The 24,399-nt window shown below is 45.4% G+C and overlaps 1 protein-coding gene across 9 annotated transcripts in view; it reads right to left on the bottom strand.

The window, feature by feature from the left end:
• Positions 1-17,867: 17,867 nt before the first annotated feature.
• Positions 17,868-24,399, bottom strand: part of RTEL1 (regulator of telomere elongation helicase 1) — a 77,364-nt gene continuing 70,832 nt past the window's right edge. For 7 of the 9 annotated variants that reach the window (XR_014527156.1, XM_083507346.1, XM_083507343.1 and 4 more), the window contains 3 exons: positions 23,565-23,708; positions 22,498-22,601; positions 17,868-19,089 (listed from right to left, as the gene is read on the bottom strand). Coding sequence is in view for 7 of the 9 variants with exons in the window: in XM_083507346.1 (XP_083363472.1) it covers positions 19,009-19,089; positions 22,498-22,601; positions 23,565-23,708 (329 nt within the window). In the remaining 2 variants the exon portion in view is untranslated. The remainder of the gene's footprint in view (positions 19,090-22,497; positions 22,602-23,564; positions 23,709-24,399) is intronic. The other 2 variants (XR_014527157.1, XM_083507347.1) reach the window with 2 other exon arrangements.

The following is a 24,399-nucleotide window of genomic DNA, read 5'->3' as shown; positions in this document are numbered from 1 at the left end:
AATGGGGCAGAAGGAAAACACTAGTATTATGTGCCATGGGCCTCACTGGCCGAGCAAAAAACAGCATTTCTCATGGGCGTAGCCAGGATTTTTGTTGGGAAGGGGGACAGGCTTTCGTTAGGGGGCAGAACATCAGATTTGTATTGATTTTGATTGATTTGAGGGGCAACTGCCCCTGTAGCCTTATGAGGCTTTGCCCTCGGGTGGGAAAAAGTATTGCACCCGGGAAAGGGAGATGGGAGTCAAAACAGACACTCAAGGAATAGTTTCGGAGAAAAAGCTTTATTTCTACCATCCGGCTGGTTGAAGGAGCAAGTGTGATGATTCACAAGCAAGCACGGGTTCACAGTCATTTGCACAGAGCATATATTCCCCTTCCAGTTCCCTCCCCTTTCTCCTCCTCCTCTGGAGTCCTGCCCCATGTTGAGTTTCCTGAGCATGAACAGAAAGCTCCTGTCTTTGGGAAAGGGGGGTGAGAAGCCAAGGGGGGTCGCCGAGCCTTGCATTCAGCGTGTCCAAGATATGTTTCTTTTCTCTTGCTCTATTGGCACAGTTCCCGGAAAGAAAGTTGCAATCTGGTTAGCAAGGCCAACTAGCCTGGGAAACATACCGTTTCGCTACAGCAGAGCAAGATAGCAAGATGCTTAGCTACCGTATTTTTTGCACCATAACACTCACTTTTTTCCTCCTAGAAAGTAAGGGGAAATGTCTGTGCGTGTTATGGAGCGAATGCCTACGGATGGCGGGGGGGGGGGGATCTGCTGCAGTCGTGAGCAGAGGATCCATGGTTCCCCTTCCTTTCCTCCTCCGTGGCTCACTTTGAAACAGCAAAGAGGGAGAAGAGCCGCTGAGTGGGGAGGAGAGAGGGACAGAGAGCCTGCTTGCTTTAAAGGAGCAAAGCGGGAGAGGAGCCGCTTACACGAGTGGAAGCAGCTCCTGTCCGGTTGGTTCCTTTAAAGCAAGCAGGCTCTCTGTCCCTCTCTCCTCACCACTCAGCTCGCTAAATAGCAGCAAAGTTTTTCAGCTTGCTAAGCCGGGGATGAGCAGGGAGGAGGGAGAAAAGCAGAGCCTGCTTGCTTTAAAGGAGCAAAGTGGGAGAGGAGAGGAGCCTTCTCCCCTTATGCCCCTCTTCTGCATTATTAGCAGCATCCTTCTCCTTGTCCCTTGAGTGCTTTTCCTTCCCTCCTCACTTAAAACGTGGTTACAAAGCACGGATCCACATGGATCCTCAGGATTTTTGCACTGGGTCACCCCAAATTCACCATCAGATCACATAACATGTCCATGGCTACATCTTGCACCAAAAAATCACACACCCACTGTTGCCTGGGGCCACAGTGGTGCAAAAACGTGGTTACAAAGCATGGATCCACATGGATCCTCAGGATTTTTGCATTGGGCTACCCCAAACTCACTGTCAGATCACATGTCTGTGGCCGCAGCATGAACCACAAAAATCATACATCCACTGTTTCGTTTTTAATATTTTTTTCTTGTTTTCCTCCTCTAAAAACTACATGCGTGTTATGGCCGGGTGTGTGTTATAGAGCGAAAAATACGGTAAATGCTTTTTAGCCTTAGAGAAAATAATTTGAAAAGTGCAATTTGAAAAGTGCTTGAAGCTTTGAGGCCTGGGGGGGGGTGACTTCGGGCCTCGGTGGGGCACCTGTCCTCACCTCCTTCACCCCCATGCCCCCCCCCGGCTATGCCCACGACCTTCCTGTTTAGCAAGTGTATTGACTGGACCTGACAAAGCTCCACACCTCAACTGTGACTTTCAAAGACACCCTGAAGAAAGAGAAGCTGCAAGCATTCAAATAGCCTCCTAGAAAAAGGACAAACACACAGAGAGAGGCAGGCAGGAAGAAAAACATGGCGGCATATAATGTGTGTGGGAAAATTCAAAACGCAGAGTCAGAATGGTCAGACCCACAAATAAGAGAATGTGAGGGGTCACAAAAGACAAGCCTCTAAAGAGAGCTAGATGAACTCATCCTGCTCCTAACCATAGGCAGGGAACCTAGCAAGTTTCCCTTCAAGGCTGCCATCTTGGTGAGAGCAACGATGATGGACGAAGAAGCCATGAAGTTAAAATGGAGCTTGCACAGTGAAAAAGAGCGGGAAACAGCAGGAACTCCCTTCTGTCAGGACTTCTCTCAACCGCCACTTGCTTGCATTCTTAGTGGGTTAGGTAACGTAAGAAGCGCTGAGCACTAATTGAAACCACCTCTGAAATGGAAAGGGAAGGGGAGATAAGGGCCATGGGAGATAAGTGCCCAAGCGCCAGTTTCTGTGTAAAACGAAAGGCTGGTGCCATTTGAGGATGGGCAATAAATAAAACGGCGCTCCTGGACACATGGGCGTCCCATGAAGCAGAGTGTTGGAAGGTTCGGGACAGAGAAGAGAAAGCACTTCATCATGTGGCGCATAGTTAAATTATGGAACTCCCTCCCATGGAACTTGGATGGCTTTACAAGAGGATTAGACAAATTTATGGAGGGTGCTGCTATCGATGGCTACCAGCCATGATGGTCCTGTTCTGCCTCCATGGTTAGATGTAGCAACGCATCTGAATACCAGAAGACTAAAGAAGATGAGAGTGCTTTTGTGCACATACCCTCCAACATTTAGCCTATGAAAATAGGGATGTCCTATTCCATTATGAATGTTTTATGTAGTTTTTATGCAGTTTTATGTAGTTTTTCAATTTCATTGTTCTGCAAGGGACAATGACAATAAAGATATTGTAATCGTAATCGTGATTATGATTATTATTTTATTATTTATACCCCACCCATCTGACTGGGTTGTCCCAGGCACTCTGGGTGGCTTCCAACACATATATAATCATAATAAAACATTAAGAAACTTCCCTCTACAGGGCTGCCTTCAGATATCTTCTAACGGTTGTACAGTTACTAATCTCCTTGTTCTCTGAGACATGGAGGAGAGGAAAAAGGAAAACTGGGACATTCTGGGATCAAATCAGAAACTAGGGTGGCCTCTGTAAATCCAGGACTGTCCCTGGAAAATAGGGACACTTGGAGGGTCTGCAGGCATTGGCTGGTCTCTGTAAGAACAGGATGCTGGATTAGATGGGCCTGATCCACCAGGGCTCTTCTGAGTGTTTCTATCCCAAACACGCAGGATATATAGATGGATGAAGAAGGCAAAGGAATCCAAGGAAATTTGGGGCTGAGGAAAACTAGCATGAGAGGAACACAAGCACCAAATCATCCCCAACCACAGGCAGGGTTGATCTAGTGAGAGGGATCAGTTCTCCTCCTGGAGAGGTGGCCAAAGACTTTAGTGGACCTCTGCCTCTTCCTTCCTCGTGTCATCCTCATGGGGAATATCACCCATCACCAAAACTTTCTGACAGTAAGAGCTGTTTGGTAGTGGAACGGTCTCCTTTGGGAGGTTGTGGACCTCCCTTCCTTGGAGGTTTTTAAGCAGAGGTTGGATGGCCATTTGCCACGGCTGCTTTCGCTGAGATTCCTGCATTTGCAGGGGTTGGACTAGATGACCCTTGGGACCCCTTCCAGCTCTACAATTCTATGATTCTATGATCTTCAGGTAAAGGACAAACCACAGGCCACAGGCATGCACCCCTGAATATCAGGTTTTCACTTTTAAAATATGAGCAGAAAGACTGCACCTACACTGGAAACCCTGAGGATGGAAATTCATGGGAAATTGTTTTTCAGGATTATGTGGGGGTTTTTAAGTACATGTGCCCTTGCAACTCGGAATTTAATCAGGCTGAGAGAAACAAGGTTAGCTATGCCAAGCCTCTGACCTTTCCCAGTTGCAGACAGCCTCTGACACAGTATTTAGATTTAATTGAGCAGAACCTTAGGGCTGGAATTGCTGGAACCAAACAATATTCCTGGTTTTCTGGAAATCCACCACAAACGCAAAAAAGGCTTTCTGGTTGATCTGGGGAACTGATTTCGGCTGAGTGGCCAAAATTTCTGTGACAAATCTACCCTCATGCTACAGAGGGAAACTGTGGATTTAGTGCGCTCCGGTTTTTTTAACAGAGAAATCTGGGTATGTATCCTTAGATGACCCATGGTGATTTTCAGAAGATTTTTTTTTTTTTTTGGCTGAGCCTCACAGTTGTGATGGATGCATTTACTTCCTCTGCAAATTACAAAGAAGAGGGTAAGTTTGTGAGGAGAGAGTAGCTGCAGTAGCAGCATAGGTGCGAAAAGTAGAGAAAGTGAAGCATTTCCTCAATGTGGGAGACGCAGCAGGAAGCAAGAGGGAACTCTTTCTGGCTTAAAACCCAGGGACAACCAAGAAAGTAAACTCCTTTCAAGAACAGGTATATTCAGGCAGAAGGAGAAGAGGGAAGAACTTTGCCCAGTGTTGTCACTGAGAGTTCAGTGGTGAGAAGACTTTCAACCCTCACCTTGGGTAGATTCAAAAGCAAGCAGGGCTCTGCACCTTGTGGAATTTGTTTCATCTGGAATAACTTCTGGATTTGGAGAGCTTGCCATTCTCCAATTCTCTGAGGGCAAATAGCCCAAATGTTTTGATTTTACATAACAGCTTTCCTTTCTTGCCAGTCCTATATCTGGTCTAAAAATGCATGAATTCTTCAGGCTTCTGACTGGTCCTCCATTTACAGTAAATTAATGAAAAGAAAGGTCTATGTCAAGGAAGAAGGATAAAGTGCCCACGCTTCGATTGGAACACACTCTTTATTTGCATGCAAAAATCCCCTACAGTTTTTTTAAAACCCTGAAAAGGCAGAGAAACCTTTTCGCATGAAGCTGTGGTCTAAACCGCTGAGCCTAGGGCTTGCCGATCAGAAGGTCAGCAGTTTGAATCCCCACAACAGGGTGAGCTCCCGTTGCACAGTCCCTGCTCCTGCCAACCTAGCAGTTCGAAAGCATGTCAAAGTGCAAGTAGATAAATAGGTACCGCTCCGGTGGGAAGGTAAACGGCATTTCTGTGTGCTGCTCTGGTTTCGCCAGAAGCGGCTTAGTTATGGTGGCCACATGACCCGGAAAAACTGTCTGCAGAAGCGGACAAACGCCGTCTCCCTCGGCCAGTAAAGCGAGATGAGCGCTGCAACCCCAGAGTCGTTCGCGACTGGACTTAACTGTCAGGGGTCCTTTACCTTTACCTTTAAAGCCCACATGCTTGAATTTATCTAAGTGTAGGTCCATTTCCAATATTTGCTTTGGCTTCTGGGCAACAGGGCTACAGCTTTCCCCCGGAACAGTGTTGATAGGCAGCTGCTTAGGAGAGGTTAGCCCAGAAACTATCACCCTTCTCCATTTTGTTCTTTCTCCAAGGCTAGGCCTTAATGTTGCCATCAGGCCCTGACACCCTCTTACCCGACCAACTCTGCCCTGCCACAAAGTTCCCTACCCACCTTCAGGGGATGGTGCACAGCTAGAAGATTCATGCCCAGTGCCCACATGCTTCTTGTTTCAATGGCTGCTTTCCCATCTTGCAAGGGAGCAGTGGCTCTGCAGGCATGCTCTGTCATCCTCCACAACACGGCGTCCCTCAGACTCCCACAGAGGTGGGGCAGAATGAAGTCCTTGCCCAAAAGAGCGCCTCTCTTGAAAAAGAAACCAACTGCTGAAGTTCAAGGTCAAGCGGTGTCGCAACAGCTGGGATTCCAGAAGTTGGCCAGCAGCCTTCTGCCTCCTAGCTAGGCAGGGCTGAAGGGAATCCCTTCCATTGAGACCATTGTCACCGGAAGCCCCTTCAGTCTACTGGAAGGTGGTTCTTTAGAGGGCAGAGACTGTTCCACCCTGAAACCTTTACATTTCCACACAATAGGTGTTATGTACTGAGCTGAATCCTAGAACAATAGGATCCAGAATGCAGCAGTCTGATTGGTCCGCAGGAGCCACCCAATCCAGCTCCAGGTGGAAGTGAATCAGTGACCTGATTGGCCTGCAGAAGCAGCCAATCAGGCTCCTGGATGAAGTGAATCAGCAACCTGATTAGTCTGCAGGAGCAGCCAATCAGGTTTCTGGAGGAGATGAATCCACAACCTGATTGGCCTACAGGAGCAGCCCGGAATTAGCCAATCACATGGGGCCCATTGTGTAAACAATGTATATATAGCTAGATGTTTTGGGGAAAGTTTCATTCATTGCTCCTACCACAACCTGATTGGCCTACAGGAGCAGCCAGGAATTAGCCAATCACATGGGGCCCATTGTGTAAACAATGTATATATAGCTAGATGTTTTGGGGAAAGTTTCATTCATTGCTCCTACGAGCTGAATAAAGAGCATGAAATTCACACTCGACTCCAAGTATATTTCAGAAATGATTGCATAGAAATAGTGTAACAATTGAAGCCGTGTATTTCCATAGTTCTAGTTACAGGTAGGCAGCCGTGTTGGTCTGCCATAGTCAAAACAAAATAAAAAAAATCCTTCCAGTAGCACCTTAGAGGCCAACTAAGAGTGTTATTGGCATGAGCTTTCGTGTGCATGCATACTCCTTCAGATACACTGAAACAGAAGTCACCAGACCCTCATATATAGTGAAAGGGTGGGGAGAAATATTACTCTGAAGGGGGGTGGGAATGGGTGATTAGCTGATAGGTGTGGTAAACCTGTTAACGACTGCAATTGGTCTTAAAGGAAAAAGCAAGGGGTGAGATGGCTAAAAATAGCTTTATCATGTATAATGAGATAAGAATCCAATGTCTCCGTTAGATCAGGTCTCTCCATGGTTTTATGTTTGGTAGTAAGTTGCAATTCAGCAACTTCTCTTTCCAGTATTTTCTGAAATTCTTTTGTAATAAGACAGCTACTTTGAGATCTTGTATAGAATGTCCTGGGAGACTGAAGTGTTCTCCTACTGGTTTCTCTGTCTTGTGATTCCTGATGTCAGATTTATGTCCATTTATCTTTTGGCATAGGGTTTGGCCTATTTGTCCAATATAGAGAGCTGAAGGGCACTGTTGGCATTTTATGGCATACACAGTTAGAAGATGAGCAATGAAATAGTTCTGAGATGGTATGTTTGATGTTGTTGGGGCCAGTAATGGTGTTGTCCGGGTGTGTGTGGCAGCAAAGTTGGCCTCTAGGTTTATTGCAGGCTCTGGTACCAGTGTCCATGTTAAGTCTGGTTGTTGTATTATTGTGGGTGAGGAGTTGTTTAAGATTAGGTTCCCACCACCCTTCTGAGTAATACCACTCCCCACCCTCTCACTATATACAAGGGTCTGGGGACTTCTGTTTCAGTGTATCTGAAGAAGTGTGCATGCACATGAAAGCTCATACCAATAACAAACTTAGTTGGTCTCTAAGGTGCTACTTACTTGGGACGCGGGTGACGCAGTGGGTTAAACCACAGAACCTAGGACTTGCCAATCAGAAGGTCGGTGGTTCGAATCCCCACGATGGGGTGCGCTCCCGTTGCTTGGTCCCTGCTGCTGCCAACCTAGCAGTTTGAAAGCACATCAAAGTACAAGTAGATAAATAGGTACCGCTCCGGCGGGAAGGTAAATGGTGTTTCCGTGCGCTGTTCTGGTTCGCCAGAAGCGGCTTATTCATGCTGGCCACGTGACCCAGAAGCTGAACGCCGGCTCCCTCGGCCAATAAAGCGAGATGAGCGCCGCAACCCCAGAGTCGTCCGCGACTGGACCTAATGGTCAGGGGTCCCTTTACCCTTTAGCTTTTAAAGTGCTACTTGAAGGATTTTTAAAATTTCCATAGTGTAACCATTAGGAAGGGCAAAGTATGGTAAGATCCCATTGATCTGTCTCCTGATGTTTTCCACTGTTAGTTAAATGTGGGGTGACTCAAACTGGATCACGGAAGAAGTGCCTTTTTTTATTTTAGCGTGTACAGGCACACGCAAACACATGCTTCCCTTGCCATGCAATTCCCCCCAATTTGAATTGCTCTTCTGAAGCTTTTTGCAAAAATGAATAAACACATCACCTGCTCAGACACCATTCCCAGCTGCAGGTTTGCTACCTCCATCAACTGGATTGCAGCCTTTTTGCTTCCTTCCTCATAGAAGTCCATGACACCTATTGATTTCTGTTGAGACAGACTGACTGGAACCCCTTCATAATCCTAGTTCTTCCTGTCAACCTGTGTTGGCAGGGCTCTCCAACGTCAGATCGTAGTGAGGCTGCGCGTGGTGGAATGCTCTTCCATAATTGCCCCTGTCCTTTTGCAAAGAAAACTAGGATTTCTAGGAGAAGGGTTCTAGCTTGTCTTCTCCCACTGACACACTGGTTATCTACGTGCAAGCATGTTTTATTTTTAAAGATCATTTTCATTCAGATAATAATAATAATAATAATAATAATAATAATAATAATAATAATAATAATAATTTATTATTTATACCCCGCCCATCTGGCTGGGCTTCCCCAGCCACTCTAGGCGGCTTCCAAAAGAATATTAAAATACTATAATACATCAAACATTAAAAGCTTCGCGAAACAGGGCTGCCTTCAGATGTCTTCTAAAAGCCTGGTAGTTGTTGTTCTCTTTGACATCTGGTGGGAGGGTGTTCCACAGGGAAGGCGCCACTACCGAGAAGGCCCTCTGCCTGGTTCCCTGTAACTTGGCTTCTTGCAGTGAGGGAACTGCCAGAAGGCCCTCGGAGCTGGACCTCAGCATCCGGGCAGAACAATGGGGGTGGAGACGCTCCTTCAGATATACTGGACCAAGGCCGTTTAGGGCTTTAAAGGTCAGCACCAACACTTTGAATTGTGCTCGGAAACATACTGGGAGCCAATGTAGGTCTTTCAAGACCAGCGTTATGTGGTCTCTGCGGCTGCTCCCAGTCACCAGTCTAGCTGCCGCATTCTGGATTAGTTGTAGTTTCCGGGTCACCTTCAAAGGTAGCCCCACGTAGAGCGCACTGCAGTAATCCAAGTGGGAGATAACCAGAGCATGCACCACTCTGGCGAGGCAGTCTGCGGGCAGGGAGGGTCTCACCCTGCGTACCAGATGGAGCTGGTAAACAGCTGCCCTGGATACAGATTTGACCTGCGCCTCCATGGACAGCTGTGAGTCCAAAATGACTCCCAGGCTGCGCACCTGGTCCTTCAGGGGCACAGTTACCCCATTCAGGACCAGGGAGTCCTCCACACCTGCCGCCTCCTGTCCCCCAAAAACAGTACTTCTGTCTTGTCAGGATTCAACCTCAATCTGTTAGCCGCCATCCAACCTCCAACCGCATTAAATCATGTGAACCACCTGATGCATTGCAGGCAAGGCGACACAGATCTACCACTTCATGAGAACTAGGCCACCGTGACAATCCTGTCAGAGGTCTAAAAATAAAAAGAGACGCTGTCTCGAAAGGGGCCACACATGTCAGAATGATTCTAACTGGTTTCATAGGCGTTCCGTTTAGAATACATGACTGAGACGTTATGATTTAGAGGCCCTTATATGCAACTTCCTTTAAAAAACCGCTTTGTCATCCGAAAGAGCTGATATATAACTCTGGTGGTGATGATGAGGAAGTCAAGTGGCTGAGAGTGCTGATAGCAAGGGACTTTTTACAAACCTAGCTGTTCTGCATTAGCTGGGAAATTAGATGTCTGCCTGAGCCTTTAGTGTCATCAGCCCAGTCCTGTGAAATATTTTATTTCATCTCTGTTATGAGAATTATAAGATATGAAATAAATGTACCAGGCAAACACATACATAAATCGCATGTCTGAAACAGTACAGGAAAAAAGTCCTGGAACCATTTTGTCTCTCCCAAATTGACCTCAAATGTTTCTCTGTAAGGTCAAAGGAAATGGGAAAACCTCAACCATTGTCTCTTTGCTCACAAATCCTGTCTTAAGGGCCCATCTGTGCATGAATAGGGTGAGCCTGTGACCTGGACTCAGGAATTAAGTATTTATCGTCACAAAAGAATGGCCAGGCTCTCCAGGCATAGGCGCCGACTCCATGGGGCCTGAGGGGGCCCGAGCCCCCTCAAAAATTCGTTTGGGGGGGCTCTGCCCCCCCAATAATCTCGGGCGCCCCTCCAGCAGAGCGCCACCGCCGCCCCTCCCCCAGCCCAAAATGCACAGGGTCGGGCTGCATGCCTCCTGCCCTCCCTCCCGAGCAAAAGCTCCACCCAATTTCCTTCGGAGCTGATTAATAGGCGCAGCACGCTCTCCCCTATTCGCTCACGAGGAGGCGGCGCCACTTTATCTGCATATTCATGAGCTTATTTATTATTCATGAGCTTTCCCGCCCCCCCCCCCATATTTTTTATAAGTCTGCGCCCCTGTCTCCAGGTAAACCCATCAACAGGTTTCCTGCCAGGCAGGATTTCTGCTGTAGACTGCCCCTTCAGTGATGTATGCATGATGTATTGGGGGGTGATCTTGGGCTAAAGGTAAAAGTAAAGGGATCCCTGACCATTAGGTCCAGTCATGGCCGACTCTGGGGTTGCGGCACTCATCTCGCTTGATTGGCCAAGGGAGCCGGCGTACAGCTTCCGGGTCATGTGGCCAGCATGACTAAGCCAGTTTCAAAAGTCTATATAAAGGCTTGTGCACCATTGTTCTGGGTTTCTCCTCCCTCCTGCGTGGGGTGAGTGGGGACCCTGTTGCAACAGTTTAATAAAGATCAGGCTTACTAGCTGCTTTGCTTCTCAATAATCTCTGGTTGGCCTCTGTTATTTTCTCCTGCCGATAGAGAACCTACAAAAGGACTCTTGGGTGCCCCATAAGGGGAAAGGAGTGGGGGTTTTCTTATAACAGTCTCATTTACTGCATTTATAACCCACCTTTCCTCCAAGGACCTCAAAGTGGTGCACATAGTTTTCTCATTTTATCCTCAGAACAACCCTGTGTGGTTAGTTAGGCTGAGAGTCAGTGGCCCAAGGTGACCCAGTTAGAGTCAGGGCTGGGTGAGGATTTGAATCCTGGTCCTCCAAGATGTAGTCTGACACTCTACTACACCACATTGGCTCTGCCAACAGAAATTCAGCAGCGGCCTTCTATGCCAACTTTTAAATGCCTGCTGAAAGCTTTTATTTATTTATTTATTTATTCCGCCAGGCCTATGCAGTCAATTAAGAGTACATCTCCCCAAAACGGTTTATTGATGCTTGTTTTTAATTCTCTCTCTCTCTTTTCATTGAAAGTGGTCTTTTTGATGCTTTTATTGCATGATTTCCATCTTTTTAATGTAAACCACACTGATATGTTTTGTGATTTAGAGGTATATAAATACTATTATTGGTGTGCCCTGGTCCATGGGATCACGAAGAGTCGGACACGACTAAACAACAACAACAAATACTATTATGGTAAATAAAAATGAGATCAAGCTACATTAAAAAAAAAAGAGAGAGAGAGTTAAAATGTATACATTGGATATTAAAAGATTGACTGATGTGGCATATGGGAGGGAAGTAGACTGGCTCAGTTTTTTTGGGGGGGGCAACTTATTGAAATATAGCAACAAATGCAAATCAAGAATACTGGGAAATTAAATGAAATTACAAGAGCTGGACAGGGTATATAGAAAAGTTAGCTACAAGAATAGCTCAAGACAGTCATATTTTCTGAGATGGAGCAGTTAGTGAGTGTTGTGCACCCAAGTCCAAAATCTAAGAACTAAAGTCCCACCTGATGCGGTAGAAGCACTTTGGGTCTCCCATTTCTCCAGAAACCAGCAATTTCTATGTTACTTTTTCTGCAACAGCCAAAGTCCACAAACTTTATGCACCATAAATAAAGATGAATACAGTGGTGCCTCGCAAGACGAAAAGAATCCGTTCTGTGATTCTCTTCGTCTAGCGGTTTTTTTGTCTTGCGAAGCAAGCCCATTGACGGATTAGAGGATTAGCGCTATTAGCGGCTTTTAGCGGCTTTTAGCAGCTTATCAGCTTATCAGATCAGCTGATAAGCAGCTTAGCGGCTTAGAAAAGGGGGGGGGAGGAAAAAAACCCTGCAGGAACTCGCAAGACATTTTTGTCTTGCGAAGCAAGCCCATAGGAGATTCGTTCTGCGAAGCACATCCAAAACGGAAAACTCTTTCGTCTAGCGAGTTTTCCGTCTTGCGAGGCATTCGTCTTGCGGGGCACCACTGTATATTGTTGCATTTTCCATTGTTAAGCTACGGAAATCCTGGTCGCAGCCAGCGTCCATGTCAAAGGTTCTTCGGAATGAAAGGTTTTCATCTGCTCATCCCACAGCTTCAGCAAGAGGGTTAGGGATAGAATATTTTATTATATTAGACTTTTTTAAAAAATAAACTCCACACCAACATGATGAAGCATGGTGGGATCCCACCATGAGTAGGAAAATGTCTCTCTATTCCCACATTTAGTAAATCCCATGAGCTCGGCTTGAACAAGGGATACCAATGCCTGTCCTCTGTGGCCCCAAAGTGTTTTGAATTTGGTTAGAGCTGTAGCAGCCAGGGCTTTAAAAGCCTGATCCGTCAATGTCGTGTCAAAGCAGGTAGAAATGTAGCCAATTTAATCACGGGACACTTATGTTTAATTTGTTCCACAGAGATAAGATTGTCGATAACATAAATATCACACAATCTAAAAAGATTCCCCCTCCACCCACGATTCGACAACTTTACGTAAAGTCAAGTCAGTGACCCAAGAGGAAGCAGTGGCAAACAGAGGAGAGAAAGGCAATGCTGCCATTTCTTCCAAATCCTGAATGTGTTTGGAGTATATGGGTAGTAAATTTGATGTACACCTGAAGGAGATCATTTGCAAAAATGCAAAACACATACTGTAGCTCTCTCTGTGGCAACACCTGTTTAATGGAAATCCAATTTTTTATCAGCCTTCCTAGAATAAAACGGAGTTGACTCAACTGAAATTTGTCGTGGTGTGATGTTAGTTGTGGGAGCCCCCAGCTGCCTCCACCCAGCTTTGTATAACAATTGTTAAACACTAATCTAGTGTTGGTTTTTCCTGAAATACAAAATACAAAATTAAGAGATCATTTTTTAGCACAACAGAATGGAGAGAGATACGGAACACTTGAAATAGGAACAAGAATTTGCGAATCACCATCATGTGCCTTGTCCTAATCTGCCCTAGAACAGGTAATTATTTAATGGTATTTTTCATTAGATATAACTAAATGAATATTGTTTGTTTAGATTTCATGGTAGGGGAAGAAATGGAGACAGTGAGAGATTTTACTTTCTTGGGCTCCATGATCACTGCAGATGGTGACAGCAGCCACGAAATTAAAAGACGCCTGCTTCTTGGGAGAAAAGCAATGACAAACCTAGACAGCATCTTAAAAAGCAGAGACATCACCTTGCCAACAAAGGTCCATCTAGTTAAAGCTAGTAGTAGCTAGTAGTGATGTATGGATAATAATAATAATAATAATAATAATAATGGAATAATGGAAGTGAGAGCTGGACCATAAAGAAGGCTGATCGCCAAAGAATGGATGCTTTTGAATTCTGGTGCTGGAGGAGACTCTTGAGAGTCCCATGGACTGCAAGAAGATCAAACCTCTCCATTCTGAAGGAAATCAGCCCTGAGTGCTCACTGGAAGGACAGATCCTGAAGCTGAGGCTCCAATACTTTGGCCACTTCAGGAGAAGAGAAGACTCCCTGGAAAAGACCCTGATGTTGGGAAAGATGGAGGGTACAAGGAGAAGGGGACGACAGAGGACGAGATGGTTGGAGTGTTCTCGAAGCTACTAACATGAGTTTGACCAAACTGCGGGAGGCAGTGGAAGACAGGGGTGCCTGGCGTGCTCTGGTCCATGGGGTCACGAAGAGTCGGACATAATTAACGACTAAACAACAACATAGCACAAGATAGTGAAGAGGAATTTCCTTCTATCACCAGAACTCTGGGCAGGATTTCTTAAACTTTGGCTTCAGTGTCAATTTGTAGCTCAATTAGTTGTTCTTCCACTACCCCAAGTGTCTTGTAACTTGACTATCTTGTGACAACTCAGAATCTTAAATATAAATAACCGTAACCAAAGAAAATCGTTTTGAAAGCTGTAAGAGCAGTGGAACTTTAAATGTGAAGCAAGGGAGATGTTTCGTTCTAGGCTCTACCTCGTCAATCACAATTAAGTGACCATCGTGCTTGGAGGGGCCCACCTCCAATACCCCCTGTTGCCCATTTGCCCCCTAGCACCCCCCAGGTAGCCCCGCCCCCAGAGGGCGCTACTGCACCCTTTGGGAACCACTGTGTTCTAAGTCAAGGAGACTAAATATATTCAAAGAAACATGTGCAAAAGAGGCAATATGGCAGCCTTCCAAGATAAGACATAAACAGCAAATAAAAACTCGCATAATAAAAAACAGGGCCAGATGAAATCATAGTTGGATGGAACCTGCAACCCATGTGGTCGTGTGGTTAAATAAGCTACATGAAAACCACCAGACGGTGAATCCTGAGTTGGTGGTGAACTTCTCTGATGTGGCAATAAATAAGGCTTTGGAAAATCAAGTTTGTAATAAGAGTGCATAGAAGCATCCTTCCAGCCTTGAGCGCAACGGAATGGGCAGCTGCTGGCTAGCAAATGAGTTATCGTTACGTAAACTGGCGCTATCTCCCATGAGTAAACACTACTAGAAACTACTAATTATTCAGCGCCAAAATCTTGCCTCATAGAAGAGTTGCTTTTGGTCAGTCACTCAGTAGACTAGACTATGTTTATTTGGAGGGGTTGTGTGCGTGCCACGGAAGCATGAATAGGCCAGTTTTGGTTTCTGAATTGTTCGTTTTTCCAATCTAAAGTTCAGTTCTCCACATCACTTTGAAAATTCGTCAATACTGTAGTGTACCTTTCTCCTAATATTTACAAATTTCCCAATATACACATTTTTGCTAAGGAATTTCCCTTAATGCAACGTTATTTTTATTAACATACAAATGTTTATGCATACTTTATATCCCACCATATGGATCCTTGCACAATTACTTGGTTGCCGAACTGTATCACAAAATTCAAAGAAGCATGAATGGTGAAGGATGGATGTGTTTCAGAATGTGAGAATTGGGCAGTTTGGCCTTTAAATATGAACAAAATGACACACACACATATTGCTAATACATGCATTTCATAAACAGCTTTAAACCCTCAACATCTTCATTATTATAGCATGGTGCTTCTGATCTCTGCAGTTGGCCGGAGATGTGGGGCTTGTTTATCATTTGAAAAAGGCATAAGACATAGAACTCATTTCTAAGAGAGGCTTTCTGGACCAAGCTGACCTAACCACATCACCCGAGAAGTGTGCTCTGTAGGAGGGAATTCTGGGGCCAGTTCTCAGATTCTGCACTCCCTTAATAAAGGTAAAGGTAAAGGGACCCCTGACCATTAGGTCCAGTGGTGACCGACTCTGGGGTTGCGGTGCTCATCTTGCTTTATTGGCCGAGGGAGCCAATGTACAGCTTCCGGGTCATGTGGCCAGCATGATTAAGCCGCTTCTGGCGAACCAGAGCAGCGCACGGAAATGCCGTTTACCTTCCCACCGGAGCGGTACCTATTTATCTACTTGCACTTTGACATACTTTCGAACTGCTAGGTTGGCAGGAGCAGGGACCGAGCAACGGGAGCTCACCCCATCGCGGGGATTCGAACAGCCGACCTTCTGATCGGCAAGTCCTAGGCTCTGTGGTTTAACCCACAGCGCCACCCGCGTCCCACTCCCTTAATAGGCATACCCAAAAATATTGCCACTGTTTAATTTGAGCTGCTACTCTATGAAGCAAGCCAGGATTCTATTTGAGGAACACTCTGTGCATAAATGAGAAATATTTTTTAGGGTGTGATTATTTTTCACAAGGTTTCCATTTAAATAGAAATATTAAAAGGTATTTCATTGTTCTCTGTGCTCTCACCTTCTCTAAGAGCTGACCCACATTTAGAGGCATCATGCACAACTTTGCTAGGGCTGCTTCACTTCAGAACGTGGATCATCGGATCACATTATTGCAAAGCTCACAAGCAGGGCATGAAGAGAGTTGTCTTCTCTAATAATAATAATAATAATAATAATAATAATAATAATAATAATACCCCGCCCATCTGGCTGGGCTTCCCCAGCCACTCTGGGCAGCTTCCAACAAAATATTAAAATACAGTAATCCATCAAACATTAAAAGCTTCCCTAAACAGGGCTGCCTTCAGATGTCTTCTGAATGTCAGGTAGTTGTTTATCTCTTTGACATCTGCTGGGAGGGCATTCCACAGGGCGGGCGCCACTACTGAGAAGGCCCTCTGCCTGGTTCCCTGTAGCTGTTCTTCTCGCAATGAGAGAACTGCCAGAAGGCCCTCAGAGCTGGACCTCAGTGTCCGGGCTGAACGATGGGGGTGGAGATGCTCCATCAGGTATACAGGACTGAGGCCATTTAGGGATTTAAAAGGTCAGCACCAACACGTTGAATTGTGCTCGGAAACGTACTGGGAGCCAATGAAGATCTCTCAGGACCCGGTGCTTGCCCCTGGCGGCTTGTATTCAGAGATACATAGTGGAGCCTTGGAGGCATGGAGTGTGTAGGGAGACCAACAGTAGATGGAGCCAGAGCCAAGAAATTCCGGTTTCGTTCCCATCCTCCCTGCTGCTGAGTTGCACAAGTGTAATGCTGAGTCTATGGAGGAAGAAGCTGACAGCCAATGCCACCCACTAGACTGGGCATAGTAGGGGGCTGGCTGAGGGCAGATTGAGGTTGGTCAGGCACTGCCCCCTTTGCCCTAATGAACCAGTCTCTACTGGAAGTACATTGTCTCTGAATGTGGATGTTCCATTTAGCTGTCATGGGCAATATAGCCACCGCTAGACCTATCCTCCACAATTTAATCCAGTTCCCATTTAAAACCACCCAAGAATTCACCAGGGAACAGGGCAATGTCATTGTGCAGCATAGTTCCCGCTAGGCATTCTGCACCAGGAATCTGGCCAGGCAGCTGAGGGCAGCCCACCTGCTGCTTGGAAGCAATTTATTTTTCTTTGTTGAAAATGGCATCCAAGAAAAAGCCTCTATTACTTTGCGAAGGTTAAGACCACACCCTGAAAATTCTTAGAATTCACCCATTTCCTTGAAAGCAACTGAATAGCCTACTTATTTCCAAGAGAGTCAAAATTAGGTGGGTGTATTTGTGTTCTGTAAGTTAGTTATTTGAACTGTGCAGTGGGGTTGGCTAGGGCCTGAGCCAAATTGGGCCTATAGAGAGATTCTGTTGTCAGCTGAGTTAGGTTGAGACCTCTATGGACTGCTCTGAGTTGGAATGGGTGGCCCAGCGCAATCCGAGACTGTCAAGGAGTGGGGCACAAAGCAGGCAAGAGGTGGGAAAACTCAATGAAAAGGCCAAGACTTGCCTGACCGTTAGCTGCATGTTCCCAGAAAGGAGGAGCCTGATGGTGCAACGTCTGTTGAGTGGAGGCATTGGTCCTGCGAGGTGCTCCTCCTCCCTAAGCAACTTCGCTACAGGAAAACCGCTTGCAATGAAGCACCATGCAGAATTGACCCTACTGCTCTCGGTCAGGAGAGGTGGAGATGGTCTGTAGCCAGAAAGCAAGGGGAAAGTTGTTCTAGCCTTTTGCATGGTTAAGGACAGTTATTTGCATAGAGACTTCTTTGAATCAGAGGCGGTATACAGTCTGGCTCCCCATCCACTATCATTCACCGTAGCTTTAACTCCCAGTACTGATCCCCTGCCCACCAAACAGATGCCCAGGAGTCCTAAATTTTAGTGTAAGAGATGCCTACGACCTTGGAAGGCTGTGCTCACCCTCCTCAAATAACTGTTTCCCTAGTGTTCAGTAGTCTTAAAATATTCTGTGTTTCCTTTCATCAGTTGCTCCATACACAATTTTTTCTCCTCCGTATGCAGTGATCTCCCACAAAACCCTGCATTATTTTCAGTAAATGAATGCAACCACATTTGTTTAGCTTTACCTCTGAAGCCATGATTACTAACCCAAATGCTTTATTGCCAAGTGACACACCATAAGCAAAAAACTGTTAATTTTGTTATGTGGAGGGCTGGACTGGGGGAAAGAGAAACCAGGAGTCTGATTGTACAAGCAGATATCCATCACTGGATGCTGTCCACAATGTTTGGAATGCTGCTGATATTGAAGCCACACGGCGAATGCGTTTTTTATTTATTGACATAGTTTAACACATACTATTTCCCAATTTTGAAAACTGATGCAATTTCTCAATTCACAAAAATACTTGCAGTTTATAAAAATATAAAAGCATTTAATGTACTTAAGATTTGTTCCATTTATTTTCTATTTTTTTTTGCAACAGAACCAATTGGTTGTTGCAGAAACCCTTCTGAAACATCAGAAAGCAGAGTAGAGCAGAATCCCTTCTTATCAACAGAAGTTTCCGACACGAGGCACAAGCAGCAAAGTTCAGAGGCTTTCTATTTAATTAGCCGGAGCACCAGCTCAGGACTCACCAAAATTACACTGACTATCAACTATCAAAATTGACAGCTGACTATCAATACACACAGCCTTCTAATGAGCAGATAATCCACCTCAATTTGAGGTTTTCATTTGGTCAGTTTCTCTGAACTCTTTTGGTAGGCAGCTGGCAAACAGATCACAAGGCCTGCCAACACCTCAAAGAGTTTTTTTAGCACCTACAAAGTGATTGCTTTTACAAAGCAGGCATGGAAGTCACAAACTGTCCTCAGAGACAAGCTATAATTATCTTGCCTCACCGAAGAGACTCTTATAAGAAAAATGATTTTATGCTTTTGTGTAAAAACGTCACTCTAAGAGCCCAACACCTGCAAAAGTGTTAGAATGTTTGAGAGTATCAGGGGAACTGTAATCCTAAAGATCACTCTGTCCTTTCACCTTCTGCTGCCGTTTGTCATCGTGAAGACAATGCTGCTTCTCCAAGCTTCTGCTGTGCGCTGAAAATCTCTTCTGATGGAAGAACTTCAGCAAGAGGGTGGCGGCATGAGGTGGCAACATCAGTCCAGAGAACAAAGAGCAGCTTGCTTAAAACAAATGTACACATTGCTTCCTTTCCATGGTCCTGGGCTATTTTTGCCTCAATGTATACCTCTCTCACTGGGGATCTGGCCAATAATTCATAGATAAATGTCTCTTCTTGGTATCAGCTTTGCATTCCGGGCACTTCTTGTCAACCTGAGGGGTGAGGAGGGGGTGAAGCAGAAAACAGGGGGGGAAATGAACACTGCCCAACATGAGCAACTCCACTAAGAACAATAAAGATGTTTGACGTCTGCCATTCTGCCAAGAACTCATACAATGGCCAAGAACAACAAGAAGTAAGCTTTTGGTGCTCAATCTGTGGCATCTGACTCACACATGATTAACCCAAATTATATCACTCATTTTGCTTCCAAGATCTGGTAAGGATGTATGACTGGGGAAGAAAGGTTTAATGGGAAGGGGGAGAGATGCTTCAAAGAGCAGTTTGCTCTGAAGCACCTCCCCACCATCCCTGTTACATGCGTCCCGAAAGAGGTTTTAACAGGTGAGGGAGGCACTTCAGAGAGCCGTTTTGCAAATGACTCTCTGAAGCACCCCGCTTCTTTAAAGGGGTTTGGCGATAGAGGATGGGTCAGGGGTAAAGGGAGGGGTGTTTGCTCAGGTGGGGGGGGAGCGGGGTTGGTGAGCAAAACAGGTAGGGGCAGCAGCAGCTAGTTTAGTAAATAAAAGCAAAGCACACAAGGGTCAGTCATGTACTTGAAAGCCAAATCTAAGAACCTGCTTCCTTAAAGCCAAGAATTGCAGAATGGCTTTTGCAACTGAAGGTTACCGCAGGGTGAAAAAACTCTTTTAATGAACTTCACAGAACAATAAGCCACAATAGAGAAGCAATGTAAAGCTTGCAGAATGCTTGGCCAACTGAGGGGGATAATCAAACTTTAGTTAACAGTTTGATTTCTAAGTATCTTCTGCTCTTCCTTTATCTCATGAACCTGCATATTTTACTTAAGGTTTGGGACAGATAGGGGTTACACACCACACTTTGGGTGTCTTATGGATTTATTACTGAAGCATTTATTCATCTGACAGGTTATTTAATTATTTATTATTCTAATAAAAATATGAAGTTGACACACTTTTGCCCTCCACTTTGTTTTTGGTCAAACGCAAAAGGCTGCCACACGTTTGTGACATTTTGGTTAGTTCTAATAAAAGGCATTGCCCAACTCTGGATTTTAGAGCTCAGTTCTAAGTTCCTGCTTCGTTTAGGCAATCCCAGTCTAGGAAAGGAGGAAGCAAAACTGTTCCAAAGGTGTTAAAGAAGTGAACTCACCGCGGTTCTGGGTAACAGTTGCTGACCTCAGTTTTCATTGGCATTGCCTCCCACACCCCCTGATAATGTCTGAGTCAGGTTCTTTCCCATCAGGGGGAAAATCAGTTTGCTGATTTTTGCAAACTGGCCATGCTGCTTGACCATGCATGTTATTTTGTTGGCACTTCATGGAAGGCGATGAATGCTTCAAGGACCCAACTCATAGGTCACTTGTCAGGGAGAACTTTCCGAAGGCATAATTCCACATGCTGCTCACTGTATTTGGTAACCTAAATAGGCCTCATTTCTCTGTGATGATTAGATGCTTTCTCTTACTGCCCTGTTGGTGCCCCAAATTGGCAGAGAGCTCGCTTGATACCTCCTGATGACCTACATGCCTTAGTGAGACAAGAAGAGCTAAGTTTTGGCTGCCAGGGCTGCTTGGTTCAAGACCCAGAGTACACTGCAATCATGCCTGGCGCATTACTCCTGTAAGAAAGGGGGTTGGCTTCACACTCTAAGGGGCAGAAAAGTTTTGGGTGAGCTGTGTCACACGGAGGAGTTTGGGGTGAACTTTCAGGGAGTTTGGAAAGAGCTGTGCAGGGATGGGGATTGGCAATGGGGTGGAGGTGGCAGGTAGAAGGGGATGGGGATTGGATGTAAAAGCTGTGTAAGGGGATGAGGTTTTGGGGCGAGATGTAATGGGAAGCGGGGTGGGAGTTGGCAGGAGCCCCTACTCAACAAGCTCTGTTTCAAATAAGCATAAAGGATCACTGCCAACTGGTGGTTTTCTTTCTCTGGAACTGTTGCAATTCCATGATTAAATGGGGGGGGGGTTAACTGTCAGGAGCTCAGCCTACACTCGAGTATGACCCTGGTAGAGACACATACCCGACTGGCATGTTCTCTCTCTCCTGGTCGTTTGTTCGGGAGCTTCAAAAGCTTTCTTCTGCCCGAACATCACAGCAACCAATGCCAACAGACATCGGCACACTTAGAGATCCGCAGAGTCTTCGCAACTTGCGTGACAGACCTCAGCAACTCAGCATGTTGGCTAATCTACTTTATTTACATATAAACACACATGGAGCACTGCAATATGGTTCCCTCTCTCTCTAGCATCAGGCAGCAAAGAGAAAGAACAAAGGACAATAGTCCCACTTCACGGAACACAGTAACACAGACATCCTGTCTCCGTCACTTCCCTCTTTGTGGAGTCAAAATATACACCGTCATGTGATAGACAACAATGCCATGACTGCAATCATGGAGCAGGAATTCTAACAGTAACTCCCTGTCCTTGCTGCTCCCTCAGTCATCCTATATTCTCTCATTAATCAGCTTAACCGGAACAGTGATAGCCCAGAGAAGAATTGCATTTGCATATACTTACCATGAAACGGGGAACATTTTTCAACTGCAATTTCATACAATTTAAACTGATCAAGAGATTAAAGCTTGCAACCCATACCATTTCAATGCGTAACCAGATGACTGACTCATGTGCTCCAAAGAACGAACATGGAAAATCACATATTGTCCTTCTCTGCAATGCACACTCCCTGAATAAAGCTGAATGACCAGGTGCTATTGGTACCTTCTGAAAGCTCTGTGCATGCTTGTTTGTGCCAGTGCCTCATGAGAGAGAGGAGGCCTGTGGCTGCAATGGACCACAAGAACAACCCATTTTTTTTCTGTTACAGATAGGTAGCCGTGTTGGTCTGCCATAGTCAAAATAAAAAAAAATCCTTCCAGTAGCACCTTAAAGACCAACTAAGTTAGTTCTTGGTATGAGCTTCCGTGTGCATGCACACTTCTGGTATCTGATACTTCTGGTATCAGTGTATCTGAAGAAGTGTGCATGCACACGAAAGCTCATACCAAGAACTAACTTAGTTGGTTATTAGAAGGAATTTTTTCCCCATTTTTTTCTGGCAGAGGAAAACTGTAACAACTCCACAGTTGAAAACAGATTTTAAAATGTGCAAGTCACACATCTTGGGAGGCAGGGGAAGTAAGTAATGGCCAGTAGTGGTGAGCAGGGCAGGATGCAGCTGCTTACCTGACCTCCTATCACACTGTTACTACGGCTTACCAGGAGGAACAAGGCTGTGATGCTGGTGGTGCAGACACACTGCCAATCTGGCACTAACCCTGCCAGCTATGACTGGGAAAATGGCTCCATTACAATATTATGAAGTAGCTGCTCTACCAGTGAACAGGGAAACCAATCAGACAATGTTGTTTCGAGGAAAGGAGAAAGCAAAACTTCGACAAGCAAAACCAACCTTTAGGAGACTCTCCCAGCACAATTTGCAACAAGTGAAGTCACACAGCTGGCATTTAAAAGGCACACTATGCTCAGATTTGCATTTTCCACACTGGAACCCTTCTGGAAAATTGAAAAAGAGTGTGACTGTTAAGAGGCGGATTCCTTTTGGCAGCTGAAGTACTGCCCCCCTACACAGTAATGGCCTTTTTTGCACAGATAAAATACGTACAACAGAAGCTGTCAGATTTATTGCTGTTTGATATTATAAGCTCCCGGAGGACTGCAGAGATGAAGGAAAACACACTCTGACCTCTAGCCTCTTCTGGGAAGAAGCCAGAATGAACACAGATAGGAACTAACTAATGGAATTGTCTTCTTCTCAAATTTTGGCAACAGCAGCTAGTGGCAAGGTTGGAACGCCTTTAGACAACTGAATATATAAAGCTCCTATTTACTTAATGAGGCCATTAACCCATCCAATTTGTTACTGTCTACTCTTGACTCATACATTCTCCAAGGCTTTAGGTAACCAAATATTTCCCACCCTTAAAAACTGAGGTCCTTTAGCTGATGGTGCAGCACACTGAAACTGGGATCTGGTGCATGTAAAGCATATACCCTGTCATTGAGCTACTGCATTCATAATGTATTACTGATGCAGTTGAGGTATCCTTTCTTTTGAAGGAAGAAGGGCTTCTACCTGATCCAATATTTAAGGTAAAGGTAAAGGGACCCCTGACCATTAGGTCCAGTCGTGGCTGACTCTGGGGTTGCGGCGCTCATCTCGCTTTATTGGCCGAAGGAGCCGGTGTACAGCTTCCGGGTCATGTGGCCAACGTGACTAAGCCGCTTCTGGCGAACCAGAACAGCACATGGAAACGCCGTTTACCTTCCCGCCGGAGCGGTACCTATTTATCTACGTGCAGTTTGACGTGCTTTCGAACTGCTAAGAAGCTGGGACCGAGCAACATGAGCTCACCCCGTTGCGGGGATTCGAACCGCCGACCTTCTGATCGGCAAGGCCTAGGCTCTGTGGTTTAACCCACAGCGCCACCCGCGTCCCTTGAACCAATATTTACGTACCCCTTAATGGTGAGATGGGCACGCTGACAGAATCCATGGGTGTGCGGACACTGCTTGGACCTCCCTTGGAGTTCTGTGATTCCAAGTTACTTATAGGGGTGGCATTACTTAGCATCTTCTCTAGCATCTCACTCTTGGAGGAACCTGCAGAGGAGATCATACAGTTACATCTCAAAAAGCACACACAACTATGTATGAGCAGTTTTTTCTTCCATTTATTTATTGTTTATTTATACCACCCATCCTCCAGGATTAGGACGCGTGGTACTTGCTCCACAATTTAAATAACTACAGGGCTGATGGCCAACATTCCTTTCCTGGACACTCAAGAGAGGGATGGCCAATCGACTCTAGTTTAACTCAGATGAAAAATTTATATAGGTCCAGTTTAATCAGGCTTCAGTTTTGGATTTGGAAACTATCTCGACTGTCCAATGGGATAACCACTGCTGGGAGACACACAGGAGGACACAAATGCTAATACAAAGGGCAGGAACATGTTTCTCATTGAAGACAAAAGCCAACACGACTAAACCCAGGGCACAGTTCAAATAACAAACTAAAACCAGTGTTATTAGCAACTACAGTGGTACCATGGTTTGCAAACTTAATCCGTTCCAGAAGTCCGTTCTTAAACCAAAGTGTTCTTAAACCAAGGCGTGCTTTCCCATAGCAGTGGGGGGCTCAATTTACAAATGGAACACGCTCAACAGGAAGCGGAACATGTTCTTATTCCAAGGCAAAGTTCACAAACCAAAACACCTACTTTCGGGTTTGCAGCGTTCTTAATCCAAGCTGTTCATAAACTAAGCTGTTCTTAAACCAAGGTGCCACT

Source organism: Podarcis liolepis (genome assembly GCF_965112155.1).
Source record: "Podarcis liolepis genome assembly, chromosome: 6".
Taxonomy (NCBI): domain Eukaryota; kingdom Metazoa; phylum Chordata; class Lepidosauria; order Squamata; family Lacertidae; genus Podarcis; species Podarcis liolepis.
This window is presented reverse-complemented; position numbering and strand designations above follow the sequence as displayed.